The sequence below is a fragment of the Carassius gibelio genome, chromosome A19, assembly GCF_023724105.1.
Source record: "Carassius gibelio isolate Cgi1373 ecotype wild population from Czech Republic chromosome A19, carGib1.2-hapl.c, whole genome shotgun sequence".
NCBI lineage: Eukaryota > Metazoa > Chordata > Actinopteri > Cypriniformes > Cyprinidae > Carassius > Carassius gibelio.
The window spans coordinates 20164164-20183436 of record NC_068389.1 but is presented as its reverse complement, the minus strand read 5'-3'; the positions used below and the strand labels follow the sequence as shown (position 1 = coordinate 20183436).

The following is a 19273-nucleotide window of genomic DNA, read 5'->3' as shown; positions in this document are numbered from 1 at the left end:
ACTCGCGCCAAGCTTCCCGTCCGGAGTGGGTCACGTGTCTGATCAGCTGTTATGCGGCACATCCGCCTGACTCGCGCTAGTGTTTACATGCAGGCTGCACGGGGCAGAATGGGCAGACCCGCCTGAAGTATTGCAGGTAAAATATCAGCTGAATTTTCTTTACTGCATTGAAACTGTCGTTTGCGATAGTCGGAGTGCTTGTCAAAACTGAAGGCAGAGACATAAAGAGTGAAATGCTGATCAATGATTCAGGTCGGAAGTGTAGAGCTGCCAGCCCCGTAAGGCCTTTCGACTCGACATATCCCTTACTCAAATTTATTAACCGCTTTTAATCAGTTTTCTGATGTAAATCCCAAACAGTAGGTTCTGGATATGAGAAATGATAACCATCACTTTGAAATCTATTTTTGATATTTAGGCTGTAGGGATGCCTGTAAGTTTCATACTATATTTCATTGGTTATTCAATTGATGTCTGTCCACATTATGGATCAATGTCCATTTTTATTTTCATTTCTGGTTAGGGAGCCTTAAATCTTGGTCCTCGTATCTGAAATCTGTATGATTATAGACATAGACTAGGTCACATTCCCTCTAAAATTCTGAATAATGTGACTAATAATTGGTTTTATATTGTTAATACTTAATTTTTTATGTTTGGTCTCCTCTAGTCTTAAATATGAGGTAACTGTTTTGCAGATAACTTATAACCAACTTAACTGACTTAAAATAACCAATATGATGGCTAATATTATAAATCTATACTGTAATGTCTGTTCAGACAAATCTAATTCAATAAAACGTAACTTAAAATAGACAACATGGATTAAAAGTATTTTCAGAGTCCTGATAATTAAGCCTTGATATGATCAGTTTTTTTAATATGGGAAAAATCAGAATCAAATAAAATTGTATATGATTTTATAACATTTATAAATAAGCAATTGAAATAAACCATTTGAAATAAAAGTTATGTAATAACTAAAATGGAAAAATGACCACCTGAATTTTAGTGACGCCCTTTCTGAGAATCTATTGAGAATTTGATATTTCATGATTCCTCTTTCTCCTTGAATATATTTGCTAAAAGTTTTTTTTTTTTTGTCTTTTTTATGTTACATTATATGATTTTCTTTGGATCTAAGGGAACATAGTCTGAACAACAGAAAAAGATTCACCGTGGCATCACAAGATCAGCTCGCTGCCCCTTTTCACACTTGCTCACACACACACACACACACACACACACACACACACACTTGGTGACATCTGAGTTAAACGCCTGTCATGCTGCAACATTTAATGAATTCAGACCATGTCAGATTATAATTAGCTAATGGCATTTGGTTAATCCATGTTTAAAGAAACCTATATGCCTACTCTTAGCCCTGTAATATTGAAAAACTCTGTTGAGTTTCATGTTATCATTGTATGTGAATACATGTATATTACAGAAGCAGAACATGTGCACATTCTTCTCTTAATTCAGTACTGCTCTAATTTTATAGGCAAGCATATTTCTGCACTAATGATAATGTAGGGTTTGAGTTCGCCCAGTAGCTTGTAGAATTCCTACAAGCTTCTGTCATGTGGTTGGTGCAGGAGCTCTGTTCTGTAATTGGCTGTTGAAGTGAAGGCATGTGAGTGTGTTTAAGCAGGTTTAGGCCTGGTCTGCTTCTGTAACCCTCATTATTGGTGTGTTCTACACCCTCGGCATTTTGATGTAATGAGCTAGGTTTTGTCTCATAAAGCTCCTTAAATGTTTGATGGATTGTTTTGTGATCCTAATTATAGAAAATTAGGATCACGTTAAATATTTGTTATTTTTACTAGTAGTCTAAAATAACCTCCCTTTTAGCATTTCTATTTGTGCAAATGACTTTTTTTCCCTAGTTAGTTACTTTAGTGAGTTATGATTGTTTTGTTCCTTCATTTTGGTTCAGCACTGGTTTTCTCAGGTGCTCATTTCATTATTTCTGATACACACACAGTAAATAAGGATTGCATATAGCCCTTTCCAATCCTAATGTATCAAAATAGAGACATTACCATGTTAATCTTAGCTAAATCAAAATTATGTACAACAAATATATTCAGCCCTAATTCTAATCAAGCTTTTCTCCTTATGCACATGTATAAGCACATACAGACACACACATATACAAGCAAAGGAACTTATGCCCTGCATCTGAATCAAGTAATATCTACCACCACAGTTATTTGATGCAGTGATAAATATTTATGTGTGTGTGTGTGTGTGTGTGTGTGTGTGCTAATGAAATATGCAAGGATTCATTTGTGGAGTGATTGCATCAGTGCTGGCTTTAGCCTGCAGCTGTGCCAGTAAATGCAGTAGTTGCAGTGAAACAAACTGAACATTAAGACATTAAGTTTCATGCCATACAAACCAAGAGAGTTCTACACAGAGTTCTTTTTATTTCTATTTTTAAATGTTTTACTTAATAATCTTTTTTGGTGAAAGTCTTAGTTGAATTCCTTTGTGTGAGGCATCTAGCAGGTCCAGTTTAATATTATTGTTGTTTAGCATATTTGAATAATTATTCATGTGTCTGCCTTGAGTTAATAATTCCTCTAGTTGTCCCTGAGGCTTTATGCTAATTTCCTGCACTGTACTTCACTGCTGAGGATCCTGGGATTTCCCACTGTACCAGAGCTAATGCATAAATCTAATTGAGCTGGGCCAGGGAGGTCGATTATACATGAGGAAAGCTATCTGTTAGCTTATAAAAATTGAAATCCGCCACTTATGATTTATTTATTTTTATTTTGACAGAAAACAAACTTTTGAATCACTGTCAGTAGGGAGGTATGCTTTTATTGTTATTATTGTTGTTGTTGTTAATACATTTCTTTTTATATTATTTATTTATAATTATGTTATTGCTATTATTTTATTATATTTGATTTGATTGATAAATTGTAATAATGCATTTGTTCTTTAGATTATTTTTTTATTTATATAATTTATTAAATATCTTTTTTATTAGATTTATTTAATACATTTCTTCATATATCAGCTAATATACCAGTTCTATATAATGCATGAGTTGCACAGGCTGTCTGCTGGTGTAGTGAGATGTCAGATCAGTCTTTATTAGTTGATAAAGCACGTTTGCTGGAGTTTGTGTGTGTTCAGAACTACATGTAACCTCATTAAAAACAACAGAATGGATTTAGGCTTAAAAATAGAAAATGACAATCCAGATAAGCCTGTTTTTCCACTTTTTAGAGGCTAATGCTGTCACATCAGCGCTGTCTGGCTCTGGATTGTCGGAGCTGAGATATTTTTGGTTTCTAAATGTCTGGGAATCACTTTGAAACGGTGCATGGCACTGCCAGTGTGATTGTCCACATGCCCTCACTGCTGCAGAACAATTGTACCACATATACAAGATCAAATGAGCTCTGTTTGTTTGCCGCTTTGTTTTAATTCACTGCACATCTGTCAATCGTTAGCATGGCTGGTTATTCTGGTAAATGTATACGGGTTTTGCTGGTATAATGATTCTGAGGCGATGGTACAGTCATATACACAATCCAATTGAACATCATTTAAAGAAACGAGTTGCTGGCACTCTTCATTAATGTTGCTGTCATGAATTGAGAAACATTCGGTTCGTGAAACGCATTTACATTCGGTGCCAGTATTAGCAGCTACATTTGGCTTTAATTACAAACAGCTTTCGACTAAAATGAAACCATGTAATTAATCCAAACAAACACAGTCTGTTTACTGTATACTAACCAGACATGCTAACAGCTGCTGGGTCTCTGGCGGGTTGATTTGAGTGACTGTCCTAACCAGTCCTGAAAACTAGATGATGGAGACAGTTTTTCATGTCATGTCATTCCAAACCTGAATGCATTTCTTTCTTCTATGGAACATAAAAGAAGATATTTGAGGGATTTTTTTGGTAAACAAACATGTTCAGATCCCATTGATGTTTCTCCATGCTATAGAAGTCAATGGAACCTTAAACTGTTTGGTTGTAAATATTCTTCAGAATGCATTCATGTTCCACAGAAGAATGAAAGTCATACAGTTTAGAACTATATAGGGGGGTAAATGATGTCAGAATGTTAGTTTTTGTGTGGACTATCCCTTTAAAATACTTCATGCTGTCCAATAGTTTAATGTGGAAAGTCAATGAGAAGTACGCTATTAATATTGTCTGTATATTCATTTGTTTTGCTCTGCTGTTTGACAGATTAATGGTTAGTGGACTGTGGTCTCCGCTGTGAACCAGGCGAGTCTAACAGTGAGTATCCACACAATATCTGTTGTAGTTCCTGTTTTGTACTGTAGTGTTGATTGTGGCTTCAGTGCTGGATGTTAATATCACAGTGTTTAGCTCTTCCTCTGTGCTTCTGCAGGACATGCAGCACCCAAACTTCAAAACACGACATCCGCTGCAGCAAGAGGAGCAGGAGACGGGTTACGACCCTCTACAGAACTACAACAGCAACAGAGAGCGTAAGTTACCTAATATATCGACATTCAAACTGGAAACCTGACAGTGTGAATAATAGGGCTGCATATTTTGTAAAGCATTTCTGTTAATAAGAATTGTGATTGGATTTTAACTATTGGTATTAACTGATATATAAGAGTAAAAAAACTGCTTTCATGTGTAAAATGATGTGCTAAAACTACAGACTTGCAACTATGACGTCTCACCAACTATGATGTCTTCACTGTTTTCTCTGTGTAATTTTCTGTTGTTTTATTTCAGGATCATTGGATAGTACTGTTGAGTACACGCTTCAGTCATACAGGTCATTCATTTTTCCCTAATGTCACAAAGCATCAGAGATCCACTCTGGTTCACATGTGAAACTCACTGCTGTGTGAAGAAGGTCTACCTCTATCCTCTAACTTTCCGTTTGACGTGCTCTTTACAGAAAGGAGTGGGATGATTTGTTCCAGAACAGTAACTATCTGGCGCGGATCAGGCAGGCTGGCATTAACGGCCGATTACGGAGCAGCCGATTCCGCAGCATATGCTGGAAGGTAAAGCTTCCTGACAGTGACAGTGGCAGATGACAGGTTTACTTCTTGTTATTGGGGTTGAAAGGTTAAGTGTGCAATTTCTGTGCCAAACGGGGAAGAAATTATTATTAGCTTTGGTTTTGTTGGTTCCAGCTTTATCTGGACGTCCTCCCAGAAGATAAGACTCAATGGATCAGGCGAACCAAGGAACACCGAGCACAGTATGAGAAGATCAAAGAGACGGTGTGTGTGTGTGCACATGTGTTTGTGGCAGTGATTTATGAGTCTTCAGTAGGTTTTGACACTAAATCATGATTGTTTGTCTTGACCTGCAGCATATTACAAACCCTCGCAAAGCTGCCGGCCAACAGGACCTGGTGGTGAACAACCCACTGTCACAGGATGAGGGGGTGAGAGAACTGCCAGTTTAGAAAAACCAGAAGAATGGCTGCATCTGTCCATTACAGTTTGATTTACATCTTTTTTTTCTTCTCTCTGTCTCTCTTCAGAGTCTATGGAATAAGTTCTTTCAGGATAAGGAGCTCAGGAGCATGATCAAACAAGATGTTTTACGAACGTAAGTGTGTGAACGTTCTGTAATTCAGTCTTCAGTGTCACATAATCCTTCAGAAGGCAGATTAATATGCTGATTTGGTGCTCAGCTGTGATACATTTTTTTTCAGGATTCTTTTATGAACAGAAAGTTCCAAAGAACAAAAATAGATTTTTTTTTTTAAATAGACTTTTTACAACAATGTAAATGTCTTTACTGTCACTTTAATCAATTTAATGTGCAATTGCTGAATAAAAGTGTTAATTTATTTAAATAGTAGTGTATCTTTTTTTCACTCATTAAATGAGCACACCAAAATTATGAGCACACCAAAATTATAATTGAAATTGTTTATTTTTTCCATACAAATTATTATTATTATTATTATTATTATATGTCTGCAACTCCTTGATTGTCTGCAGGTTTCCAGAAATGCTGTTCTTCCAGGAAGAGGATGTCAGGATGAAGCTGACCGATATTCTCTTCTGCTATGCACGAGAAAACGAACAGCTACTCTATAAGCAGGTTTATTAACACTTAATGATTGTGACAGATACTTCCACAGATGTATCTAATAAAGATTTTGCACAAAATAATCATTTACTTCTCTACTTGATCCTCTCTTTCTCTCTACAGGGTATGCATGAGTTACTGGCACCTATAGTGTTCGTCCTTCACTGTGATCACCAGGCATTTCAACATGCCAGTGAGACGACCAATCCCAGGTCTGACCTATTTAGAGAGACTGAAGTCTGAAGACTTGCTCAAATCAAACATTTGTTCTGCACCGAGTTTTGAATAATTATTAATGACGTTCTCAGTAATTCTTGGTATATTTTAAACTGTCTTTCCTCATTTGCAGTGAAGAGATGAAAGTCCTTCTGGATCCTAAATTCCATGAGCACGATGCTTAGTGAGTATCACATTATCACACTGGAAGATCTTAAACCCTATTGCCATGTCTCTGTTTAAATGAACCTAGTTGTTAAATACCCTTTGCTCAATCCGTTTCATCCATCTTTGTGTTCTTCAATAATTATCCCATAGTGCCATGTTCTCTCTGCTCATGGAGACAGCAGAACCCTGGTTCAGCAGTTTTGAGCGACAGGTCAGAAAGGTACAAAGATCAAATTTAATGTTAAACATATTGCATTGATATTTTGTTAGTGTCAACTTCAAATGTCAGTCTTGCTAACATTAGTTAAATGATGCTTAAAAATTTCAGGGCAAAGAAGAAATGTTAACCAGCATCCCCTTTGCAAGGCCACAGGACTCGGGCCCCTCTGTTGCCATAGTGACCAAAGTCAACCGAATTCAGGACCAGCTAGTAAAGAAACATGACATTGAACTGTACATGCACCTCAACAGACTAGAAATAGCTCCCCAGATTTATGGCATGTGAGTATGCATAAATTCTATATATTTTTACTTATATATGTGTGTGTGTGTGTGTGTGTGTGTGTGTGTGTGTGTGTGTGTGTGTGTGTGTGTATATATATATATATATATATATATATATATATATATATATATATATATATATATATATATATATATATATACATATATATACATATATATATATATATATATATACATATACGTGTGTGTGTGTGTGTGTATATATATATATATATATATATGTATGTGTGTGTGTGTAAAAAGGTTTTTATTATTAATTGAAAATTTAATTAATTATATGTATTATTATTATTAAACATTTATAATTGTATATATTATTTAATTTTCTTGCCATTTCTGTGTGTTGTTGAATATAAACAGGGAATAATTAAATATAGATTAAGCAATAAGTGTTTTTTTTTTACACTAAATGTAGTTTTTTCCCCCCGTCATTTATGAATGCTCTATCTGTTTGTGGGCAGTCGCTGGGTTCGACTGCTGTTTGGTCGGGAGTTTCCCCTGCAAGATCTGTTAGTGGTCTGGGATGCTCTTTTTGCTGACAGCATCACTTTGGACCTGGTGGATTATGTGTTTGTCGCTATGCTTCTGTACATCAGAGATGCATGTGAGTACAATTCTCTCTTGTCTGTGCTTCATTCATAACAAAAACCAATGGAACACAAGATAAAGACTGACGCCTACATAATAAATCCAAAGACAGGAAGAAATGGTATGCAGATGAGTTGGCTTATGCCTGCTGGCACTGAACATGTATCCAACAAAGAGCTCTAAAAGAATGTTATCAACTTATTTGAATATGCAGTAACTATCGTTCCTGTGTTTTTCATGTCATAGTGATCGCTAGTAACTTCCAGACATGTCTCGGGCTCCTGATGCACTATCCTCCTATTGGAGACATCCACTCACTGCTGCTGAAAGCACTATTCCTCAGAGACCCTAAGGTACTGTCGTGCACATTTTCACCTTTAATAATATTAAAGGCATAGTTCACCCAAAAATGAAATTTCTTTCATCATTTACTCACCCTCATATCGTTGACTTCCATAGTAGGAAAAAGAAAATACTATGGAAGTCAGTGGCAACCACCAACTGTTTGATTACCAGCAGTCTCCAGATATCTTCTTTTATGTTCATAAGAAAGCAACTCCTACTGATTTGGAATGACATGAGGGTGAGTAAATGATGACAGAATTTTCATTTTTGGGTGAATTATCCCTTTAAATAAATAAATATTATTAAAAAAAATTCTAAATATTATATTACAAACACAATTTATAATATTAGATATGTAAATATATATAATTAAAATACAATAGTATTTATTAAATAAAAGTAATATTTAGTAATATGATAAGAGTGATGATTATTATTATTATTATTATTATTATTATTATTACTACTATTACTATTATTATTAGTTATTCTGAAATATATTTCATACAAGTTTAGAGTATATAGCCAGTGTCCTAAACACAGATTTAACTAGCTTTAAACACAAAAGCACAGACCCTGTGTATGTTTAACTCTTTATTTTTGTCATGTCTTTTTATATAACTTCAGAATAATCCACGACCTGTAAACTACCAGTTCCAACAAAACCTTGATTACTACAAAACCCGTGGGGCTGACTTGGTCAACAGAACTCGGTAGCTTGTGTTTTTGTGCATTCTTTTTTTTGTGCATTTGTTCATCTTTTTTCAAGCATGTCTATGAATTAATAATATAATTATTCATGTATATAGTATAATGTATTTTAATATACACTGTATATTTACAATAATATTTACAATTTTGATTTATTTTTATCGCAAGGGCCAGCACCAAAGTAGCACCTCTCAACATTAATAAAGTATCCAGTTCTCTTCTAAGTTTTGGCCGGAAGCTCATCGCACCGATGGGAGGTGGTTCCAGCGGTATCTCGCCAATTAATAGTGAGGTGATATCAGCTCTTCCCCCTCAAGCTGAAGTGTCCCGCTCATTGGCTGAGCCTCCATCATGCACCACCCCCACAAACACACAGATGAAATCTCAGCCATACCCACAAACACAGAATCAGCACCGGCTACTGAAGTCTGAAAGTATGCCGGTACACCTCAGCAAAGGTGAGCATACATGTAGTGTTGATTGTGGTTTCAGTGGTGGATGTTAAGTTACTAATATTTCAGTGTGCATGGATTATAATGTGATTGTGTACATTCATGTGCTTAAACACAGGAACATGTGACAGAATAGGTATGTGCTCAACAGATTTTCTCTTCTGTCTGTTAGATTTAGGTTCTTGTGGAGCCTCTCAGATATCTCTCCCTGCCCAGATTCACTCTGATACCGCAGGTAACTGCTTCTATGACAATAACATCAGCACCGGAGTATGCATTTTATTTGATCCTGCTTTTTTTTGTTTGTTGTTGTTGTTTGTTTGAGTTTTTTTTTTTTTTGCATGCTTTCACTGTGATGTTTCTGCTGTGTAATCCATGCATGCATGTTTGTGTTCAAATAAACTTGGTGTGATCGTGTATTTTGAGTCATGCTGCATTTTGTCACCAGGCTACTATGTGCAAATACTATGTAATTAATTTAAGTAATTAATTTACACTAACAATTGAAGGTCTGGGGTCAATGGAATCAATTGTTTCCGTTTTTGAAAGAAGTATCTTATGCTCACCAACATTGCATTTATTTGCATTTATAAGACTGCATTTGTTTGAAAAACATAGTAAAAACGTACTATTGTGATAAAGTATTACAATGACCATTTCTTCTGTAAACTTTGAAACTGCAGTTTATTTCTGTGATGGCAAAACTGAATTTTCAGCATCATTACTCCAGTCTCAAGATGATCTTTCAGAATTATTCTAATATGCTGATTTTCTGCTCAAGAGACATTAGCTACTGCTATTAATAATAATAAGTTGTGCTGCCTAATATTTTAGTGGGAATCGTGATACATCTGTATTCAGCATTTTTTGATAAATAGAAAGTTTAACACTGTTTTTACTATAATTTTGATTCAATTAATTCATACTCACTAAATAAAAGTATTAATTTATTTTGGGTGAAGGTATAATTTATTCTCTGGACTTTCTATGAACATGTCTTATTATGCATCTTCATTGTACAAATGAGATCCTGCTATACTCAAGGTCATGTTTTGTTTAACTTCTGGTTTATCTGTATCTGTGATTTACTGCATGCTGTGTAATTGTCTCAAACTCTTTGTGCTATTTATGTAGTTTATTGTATGTTATGTTAAAACTGTTCTGCTACCTTTGTACTTGCTGTCTGAAATACATTTTTATGACCGTTCTTGTAATGTCTACCTTACAGGCCACACCTCCTGGATGGTTAGCTCCTCCCCCAGCACTGAAAGTCTGTCTGTCATGTCTTCCCCTCCTCTCCCAGTGTCAAGGGGCCGAGACTCCAGCACATCGTCTCCTCCCCCCTCTGCCACAAAGAAAGACTCTTTCTTTAACATCAGTCGCTCACGGTCCCACAGTAAGACTATAAACAAGAAGGATGCGGTAAGCGCCATCTTTAATCTTTGCAACTGCTGTAATCATGTTCAATCTTCCACTTTACCATTTGCATTCCCAGACTCAATTTTTCTGTCCCTTTTTTTATTTTCAGATAGCATGTGAATTACTAGGATATTATGTTGTAGCTCCTGTTTTTGTGTTTAATAGGTCCTATATGTATGCTTTTTATACATATGCATTTTTACACACAGGAGGAGCTGGAGGCCCAGGTGTCATTCTTACAGGGTCAGATTAATGACCTAGAGGCCATGAGTAAATATTGTGCCAAGATGATGAACACGCACATAGGTGAGTCAGTGAGCCAGTCAGTCGTCTCTGCTTTAAACCAACGCTGGTGATGGAATGGAAATGATTGTGCTTTGATTGATGGACAGGCAAAATTCAAGATGTGATACTGCAGGAGCATCTGGAGAAGGAAGATGAGGTTCTGGTGTCACTTGCTGGACTAAAACAGGTATGAATCAGGTCTCTGCTTTGCCAAAATAAATTTGCTTTTTTTTTTATAATATGAAGATAAATGTTAAAAATATACAACATTTGTATTCTGATCATTTATTTGTTTATTGGCAAGTAGCTATGTAATTAGTACACAAACCATTCCATGGCTCCGGACTGCCAAATGCATCCATTTTTTTGCACTGGCACAATCACTGCGTTGCCCAACTCATAAGCGCTGCCATTTCTGTTGCATTTAAGAAACATCAAACTGCAAACGAAAGCGAAACTGAACCGCACTCAAAAGCTAAATCTATTAGAGATCTGTTAGATCTAATATTGAATTACAGATCTAATTTTTGTACATATTGTCCCAGATTAAGGACATCCTGAAGGGAGCTCTCCAATTCAACCAGAGCCAGCTGGAGTCAGAGGAGAATGAAGAGATCACCATAGCAGACGATCACTACTGCTCCACTCTGGACCAGAGTGATCCAGACCACTTGGCTGAAGACACAGCTGTTTCTACTGGCATACAGCAAAAGGCTCCACAGTGCAAAGACCACCAGGAAGGAGACGTGGAAGCTGAGAAAGAAAAGGAGGAGCAGGAGGAGGAGGAGAAGATGGAGAAGGTCTTGACCACTGAGGATATCGCCACAATACCAGAGCCACAGGTTAGAGAGGATTACACACAACTTTTTTTCATGAGAGCAAGTACATGCACATTCTATAAATTAATTTAAAGGTTTTTCTTCGGTACACCAGGAATTAAGTTTTCTGTTTATATGTGTCTCTCTCTCTCTCTCTCTCTCTCTCTCTCTCTCTCTCTCTCTCTCTCTCTCTCTCTCTCTCATATATATATGTAATGTGATGGGTTTCAAATGAATTTTATTATTAATTTGAATGTTTCTATTTAGCTTTATTTTTAATTCCTTTTTAGTAATTTTAGTACTTCAAATTCGGTATGTTGCCAAGGCAGCATTTTTTATATTCTAATATTTATATTTCAGTTTTTTTTCAATAGTGTCTTGCTTATTTTTTGTTTTTATTTTAGCACTGGTTTGAATTACACAAGATGCTGATAAATTGATTGCATATATCTACATTTGCCCCAAATGATCATGTGATTCACCCAAACACACAACTGTAAATCAATTTCATACACGTTTTATTTACTTTTTATCTTAGGCCACTGAAGGGAGAAACTGGGATGACTACATCTTGGTCTCACAGGATGGCGAGCCATCTGAGAATGAGGAGCAAAGCATAACCACCAAGGCTCCACTCTGTAAGCATATACGTGGCCTAAACAAGGCGGATTTTCAAGACCCTCTGATGGGGACCACATCAGGGTCCTCCAGTCCAGATGATGGCAGCACTCACAGCAAGGACTCTGATTTCACTATTGTTAATCCTACTGACCTTTGAACCTGGATTCCCTCTAAATATGACTAGACCCATCTCCAACACTAAAGAAACTCTGCCGGACATTTGCAGATACAATCTCAGGCTGATTGCCTCATGTGCCCCAAGCCCTGTAACTGAATCCTGGACCACTGACTGTGTATTTAAGTACAATCTCATTCAAATGTCTCTTTTCTTTATGCCCCAAATATAAGGCCCTATACTGTACCATGTATACCATGGATCCTTTGCTCCGTTACTTAGATGTGGTATCCAAAGCCATAAAAAGCAGCCTCAACTCAAATGAGATTCTCCATTCTGTAATTTTTTTTGTTTTAAATGCCCTTACGACTGAAAGTTTTTGACATCACTTGATGTCTATTTTGAAGCCCTATATTTGGTTTCTCCTAAATCGATATCCTGTGAAATACATTAAGCACACTCTCTGCCTCAGATAAAAGCTATATTTGCTACCGTTCTCCCTCTATCTCCGTCTTTGTCTTCTTTTGGATTACTAAGTGTTGTGACACTGACAGATGCTCAGTCTAGTAGTAGAGAGCTCTATCATCCATATGGACTGATTGTTGCTATCCTTCACTCACTTGTCTTTACTGATTTTCCATTAACCAGTGCCTGAACAGTTGTCCAGTTTTGTCTGTTTTCTTTTTTTAAGATTTGCGATTTTAGACCACGACATTATTTGTTAAATTATTAATGATTCTTTCATATTTGTCATTTTAAGCCAATGTTATGTGATCCTTTTGTGTTGTAGTATTTCTCTGGCGTCAGCAGTCTCATTTTGTCTTGGTTCCTGTGGTAACTGTGTATTGTTCTGCACATGACACAAGGGATATTTCTAATACTGATATCTTATTAACTCTGGATGAATAAAAAGCATTACTCTTGTCTAATCCAAAGCTTTGTGCACGTTGCACTTTTCTTGTGTTCTTTTCTGTGGAGATGATAATTGTTCAAATATGCAGCTCATGATTTTCAAACTCGACATCTAGCGGTCAGTTATTGCTATAGCAAGATTGGCTCCTCGTTAATAATGAACTAGCATTTTATTAAATTGGTTGTCAATTTGGACTGTATTACATTTCCTTATTTGTGTAAATCTGATTTATTTTGCATTTAAATGCTAAACAAAATTTTGAAACCTCATAAAGATCTTAGTATGTTTTCAAGGTCCTCAAGTTCCTAGTGTACATTCCCAAACTTTCGTGTAGATACTTTTAGACTCTACCGAATGTCATTATTTTAGAAATAAGTGTGTAATGTTCGAGCTCTGAATAATAATAATAATAAATATCGAATAATGTTATATAACAGTGTAAATAACTTTAAAATTCGCTTTATTTGGTATTTATTTTCCAATTAGGACTGAGAGGGTGTGGCGTTTTAACGCAACTCCAGCCAGAAGCACAGACCCAACGAGCCACTCGCTTCATTAACTTATTTTGTCATTTTAATTGTTTTAGATATGGTAAGTAACAAAAATAGTAACAGCATTTGGTAATTTAATATCTCGGATGCCATCTATAAATTTTGGTGCTATTAATATCAAGTTTATTGCTGTGAAAATTTCGCGCGACGACGAACTCGCCATCAGTTGAAATCAGTCCGTGGCCCATTAGATTATGAACATCTGTTAGGAGAGCACAAATGTTCGTCCAATTAACTAATTTTAGCCTAAATGCCCAGATTGCTTAATGAAGAAACATGAAAAGGTCTTGTTGGAGTTCGACCTGGTTTCGGCCGCTTGTGTCGAGCACTTCGAAACCTTTTCACTAACGTTAGCATTTCGGCTGACTCGGGTGTATGTTTAGGAAACAGGCAACAAAACGTGTGGCCTTATTTCAAATCTACGATGTATCAGGGCGTTCAATTACCCTTGTGCCTCATATGTGGTTTATATTCACAGGTAATCGTATTTTAAACCAATGACGTGCCGCTACCGGTTGTTTTTTGAGACCTCATTTTGTAATTTCTGTGTGTTCATTGTCTGATAATATGTGTTGATATAATGCCGAAAATGTTGTCTAAAACGTACAGGATATCCAGAAGCACCGTCAGGGCTTTCTGTCCTCTCTGAAGTTGTCTAACGGTTATATTTTACCTGAGGGCAAGATGACGCCCAACACACTGTTCGTCGGCGGGATTGACATGAAGGTAATGACGCTGATGGAAAACCGAAGCTTATACTCCGTTTCTGTGGACTTTATGGTCAAACTGGTACAATGTTTGGTACAACCACTATGCCATGTTTTTTATCAAACGTAGTCCCCAAACCGGTACTTTTTCGACAGGTGGACGAGAACGAGATCAGCGAGTTCTTTGCCAAGTACGGGTCTGTGAAAGAAGTGAAAATCATCACTTATCGAGGAGGAATATGCAAAGGGTGAGTGAGTTGTGATTTTTCCCTGCTGAGAAGTGATCAGCCTATGCTGGTTTTAGTGGGTTTAAACTGGACACATCTAGCCTAACCAGCTCAAAAAGTGTTCAAAAATCCTTTTAAAACCAGCAAGGCCTGGATACCAGCTAAGACCAGCTAACCAGCTTAAACTGGTTTAGCTCACTTTTTTCCTTGTCAGAATAGTTTTCTAATAGGTCATTCAGAATATTGTACATTCTAATATATAGCATTTTTTCCTGAACTAATTTAATTTGAATCCAGATTTTACCAGGTTATAATTATTGTGCATTGCATCAAGTCGCCCAAATGTTTCTTTTGTCATTTTCACTTTCATGCCATTCAAAGAATGTCATCTTAGAACCGCATAGGCGTAAATAATAGAATTGTCGTTTGTGAAATGAACTATCCCTTTATAGAATGTGTCTTGGAAACCGCTTTCAAAAAAAAAAGTGTCTTCTGTCACATCTGATTAGTTTCCCATCTTCCACACAGGTATGGTTTCGTTTATTTCAGTGACGACGTTGATATCCAGACTATCGTTGATGTAAGGTCACTTTTACTTGTCTAAGTGAATTCATCTTTTCTCTTTTTTTGTCTGGGTGTTGATGTTGTGACGGTATCTTGACATCTCGTACATTTTAATTTCTTCTACAGCAGCAAATCAGTTTTAAAGGGAAAAAACTCAAACTGGGACCTGCCATCATGAAAGAGCGAAGTTCTCGTGAGTCCCTGCATGTTGCTGCCTGTTTGGTCTGTCTTGTGCAAAAGTGATGGAATTTAAAAAATATCTATATTTTTTTTTATTTGGTGCATTGTATTTGTCAATTGTTTCAATTTCGAGAATTGGTTGTGGACGTATTTGGAAATACTCAAATCTTCTAAAATGATTTCTGCAATGTAATCTTAACAACCTAAAAATTAATGTAATTTCATCATTTAAAATGTTGAATCTTATTCTTAGGTTCAGTGTCGTCTCCAATGATTGGTCCATCACAGTGGATAAGCCCCACCCCATATGTGTACTGCAGCTGCTGTCCCCCAAACCTGGCCCCGCCCTCACCGGTCTTCAATGGCGGGAATCAATACATGCAGGTAACTACAGTGTTCATACAAACCATGATACTCTGCAAATTAACACAATGCGGAGGAGTTGGATATTCTGCTTCCTACATTTTTGCATATTCCAAAGATTGTAGAATATCATTGTTTTTCTACGTGTCTGCCTATCTTTTATAGCCTTATTCGTACTCCAGTCCTCCAGGATTTATTGTCCCACAGGTGCCCATGAATTATGCGCAGACCACATATGCCTACCAGGTACATAATCTATTGCTTTCATCTCAGATACACACACTTGGATATCTTGTGCTAACGGTTCATGCACTTTATTTATTTATTTATTTTTCCTCTCTGGTTTTACAATAAAAAAAAATTAAAAAACTTGATTGTGTTTGTTTACAGTATCCGGTGCCACAGTGGTGTGGAGAGCAGAGGACAAGGCTTGTCAATCAGGTCAGCTCCACTCCCCTTTTTCTCGGTTGGTAAATGAAGGATTGAGCGCAAGCGGTTGAAACCATAAAGAATCTAGTTTACAAAAGATTTGTTTCAAATAGATGCCGTTCTTTTGGACCAATTATCTAGGAATTTTGGTGTCCGCATTCCACACAAATATTATTTTTTAATACTGATAGTAATGTTTCTTGGCGTATTTGATTTCTGGAGGATCTTGTGACGCTGAAGACTGCTGAAAATTTCAGCTATGCCATCATGGGAATAAATTAAATGTTATATTGAAAATAACAAATATTTGGAACTATATATATATATATATATATATATAATGTGTATATATATATGTGTATATATATATGTATATATAATTTTTTTTTTTTTAAATGCAGCCTTGGTAATGTATAAGATTTCTTTTAAAACACTGTGTAGTCTTACTGTCCTTTTTTATCTATTAAAATGCACCAGTATTTTTTGTAGTTCGTATTGTAGTGTTACACGGATGTTAATCACTTTAGCTAACTTTAGTTAGCCTAGTGTTCTTGCCTTGCGCATTAAATTAAGAGTGTGTAAGCTAGTCCAAAACAGCTGCCTCTAGCATTTTAATAATGTCAGTGTAGCAGTAATGTCAGTGTAGCAGTAAGCACCGGTTTTACTTAGTCTGTGCTAGAAGATCATTGTCTGAGATTTGCTAAAATGCTCTGCAATCAAGCCCATATATATAGGGCCGTACAGTTAATGAATAACGGATCAACTACGACAGCCTATATATATATATATATCTATCTATATCTATCAGTTGTGTTTGATTTTGATGCCTATGGTTTGTGGCAAAAATGATTTAATTGTATTAGTATTTATTTGATAAGTAGATAGTAATAATAGTTTTATCAATTTCAAATATTTTGGCGAGTTGTAGTGAAAACCTCCTTTGTGTGTAATATGACTGTATCTTATCCCAAATGAAATCGCGAGATATTAGTGATGTGAACTCTCAGGGCTCTAGGAAATGAACCAGATGCACTATCAAACTTTCATTTCTTCCACACGTGTGAAGAGTAGCTCTGAGCAACTACCTCCAAATATGATACATGTCAATCACAATGTGCCACCAGACTGCAAGCATACAGTCTTTATTATCCATGTTAATGAAGTGCTTGGAGTCTTTACCCCTATTACATTTGACTGTTGTTCTGGGGTAAGCCTTTAGATGGCAATGCTGGCTTAATATGAAAAGTTGCAAACACCTGAAGGGGAAAAAGAATGCTAAAATTGAAAGGCTCATCAATAAGAGTTTGATTTCTCTTTCAGAATTATGTGGATTGTGGAGTCCAAACTTTGCTAACCCTTCTGTAGCCTTCAATCACAAGCACAGACTCCTTTTCTTGGTAAGTTTTTGTGCACCTAAAATGAAGATCAAGTCTTTAGTTTCACAAGTCACTCGCTTCTTTATCTTAGGATAGACACCAGTAGAAGCAGAGGACAACTTGGAGATAAAGCAGTGAACTTTATTGTGCTTTGAAACACCATTGCAGATATGTTCACCCTGGGTGTGATGTGAAGGTGCATTTTGAGGTAATGACTGATTTATGATCATATGATCATACTGTAATCTAATGCCTGACACATCCACACTGAAACAAGACCAGCTTTGTTTGCTTTTGCTTATTCAACCCATTCTTTTTGTATTGTCTGTTTTTTTTTTTCTTTGTCATGGCCAACTAACTTTAAAGGCACCTTTTAAGCTCACAAATGCATATTTATATTTTATGTTTGCTTATTTTAAAGTTAGACTCACTGTTGGTGATGCATTTAATGTATTTAGGTAACTGTTCTGATGTGTTCAGTGTCTTTTTCTCATTTAGACTGGGGAGTGTTCACTGTTTTATTTTGGGGTTTTCACATTCAGGGCACAAGTTTGGTTATTGCGCACCAGGGTACAGTGGCTTTCCCCTCCTTTTTTACTCTGAATCTGCTTTCATCAGTTGTCGTCACTGTACTTCAATTAATTTTATGTTAACACTTTTTCTTTGTTGGTGCAGTTAAGAGGTTTAAAAAAGATCACTGCATTAATTCAAAAAATACAAATCTTTTTTTTTTTTTCTTTTTTTTTTTTTTTTTTTTTACTGAGCCCTGTAAGTAACAGCAGGTCACGGGACGGTTGACTTGTTTTAAATTAAAGCAATGACGGAATATTGATATCACTGTGAACACAGTCATACTGCATCTTTCTATTTTTCCAACACTTTTTGCACCAGTTCATTTTAATTGAGTTTTGTTTTATTTCTTCATTTTTTGGAAGGTTTGTAAAGTTACGGGTATTGTTGTTCTGAACACAAACCACTGTCATTTTATTCATGGAGTTGTTACACTGTTCTTATAGGTTTTTCTTAAGGGGAGCTTTGATTTAATAGCTGTAGCAAATTCATCAAATACTTTTTAAAAACCAAACCTAACTTGTATTGAAATCTTGCAGTTTTATGTCCTCATTTCCCATGGCTTCATGGGAGTTGTGGTCTCTTATTGTACCATAGTCTGATAGCTTCTAATCACTGTACTCCGGGTTTGCCGTGTGTGTATGTTTTGGGTTTTGATGTTGGCATTGTACGGTTTTGCTGTTTTTGTTGTTAATAAAAAATAAAGTTGCATTTATTTTTGCTTTATAAGGGTTGCTTTTTTTTATTGTAATAAGCACAAGGTTTGATTTAAATGTTTTGTTGTACATTGTTACATAACTGTAACTTAAAGTTTCTGTAGCATCCTATTGTTTGTTGCGGTGAAATACCGCTTCTCAAACCCATGAATATGCTTTAACATGGATCACTCTATACAGTAAGTGTTAACATTTAACAAACCTCATTCACTTAGGAGTTGAGACTCTGTGCTTCGACCTGACAACTTCTGGGCTGTTTGACGAGAGTCATTTTAGTAGCTTACTCTTCAAAACTGAACTGGAATTAAAATAAAAAAGGTATATTGGTACATCTAGAA

At 36.1% G+C, this 19273-nt stretch overlaps 2 protein-coding genes across 4 annotated transcripts; both read left to right on the top strand.

Moving 5' to 3' along the window:
• Nucleotides 1-15: 15 nt before the first annotated feature.
• On the top strand, nt 16-13274 carry LOC127935652 (TBC1 domain family member 5). Its single transcript, XM_052533734.1, has 23 exons — nt 16-136; nt 4229-4279; nt 4395-4494; nt 4754-4796; nt 4923-5031; nt 5164-5253; nt 5346-5420; nt 5520-5587; nt 5986-6088; nt 6200-6288; nt 6426-6476; nt 6611-6680; nt 6789-6961; nt 7447-7589; nt 7820-7926; nt 8546-8631; nt 8798-9087; nt 9254-9316; nt 10310-10503; nt 10710-10806; nt 10893-10972; nt 11331-11627; nt 12142-13274. Exons 3-23 carry the CDS (start codon nt 4398-4400, stop codon nt 12379-12381), a joined length of 2565 nt encoding a protein of 854 aa, XP_052389694.1. The 5' UTR covers nt 16-136; nt 4229-4279; nt 4395-4397; the 3' UTR covers nt 12382-13274.
• A 467-nt stretch (nt 13275-13741) lies between these two features.
• LOC127935049 (deleted in azoospermia-like) lies at nt 13742-18948 on the top strand. 3 transcript variants are annotated; one of them, XM_052532637.1, is made up of 10 exons: nt 13742-13843; nt 14413-14529; nt 14667-14758; nt 15266-15317; nt 15428-15494; nt 15735-15865; nt 16010-16090; nt 16235-16285; nt 17594-17670; nt 17741-18948. In XM_052532637.1, the coding sequence occupies exons 1-9, from the start codon at nt 13841-13843 to the stop codon at nt 17636-17638; spliced, it is 639 nt and encodes a 212-aa protein (XP_052388597.1). In that variant the 5' UTR covers nt 13742-13840; the 3' UTR covers nt 17639-17670; nt 17741-18948. The 3 variants fall into 3 exon arrangements, with proteins under 3 accessions (XP_052388597.1, XP_052388596.1, XP_052388595.1); XM_052532636.1 differs by lacking the exon at nt 13742-13843 and adding an exon at nt 14057-14281 and having other exon boundaries at nt 17746-18948; XM_052532635.1 differs by lacking the exon at nt 13742-13843 and adding an exon at nt 14059-14281.
• Nucleotides 18949-19273: the final 325 nt, after the last annotated feature.

Coding starts and splice junctions, on each gene's coding strand:
- LOC127935652 (XM_052533734.1), top strand. CDS start 4,398: ATGCAGCACCCAAACTTCAAAACACGACATCCGCTGCAGCAAGAGGAG. Junction 5,032..5,163: donor TCCGCAGCATATGCTGGAAG/GTAAAGCTTCCT, acceptor TGTTGGTTCCAG/CTTTATCTGGACGTCCTCCC. Junction 10,504..10,709: donor CTATAAACAAGAAGGATGCG/GTAAGCGCCATC, acceptor TTTTACACACAG/GAGGAGCTGGAGGCCCAGGT.
- LOC127935049 (XM_052532636.1), top strand. CDS start 14,228: ATGTATCAGGGCGTTCAATTACCCTTGTGCCTCATATGTGGTTTATAT. Junction 14,530..14,666: donor TCGGCGGGATTGACATGAAG/GTAATGACGCTG, acceptor CTTTTTCGACAG/GTGGACGAGAACGAGATCAG. Junction 15,318..15,427: donor ATATCCAGACTATCGTTGAT/GTAAGGTCACTT, acceptor TTTCTTCTACAG/CAGCAAATCAGTTTTAAAGG.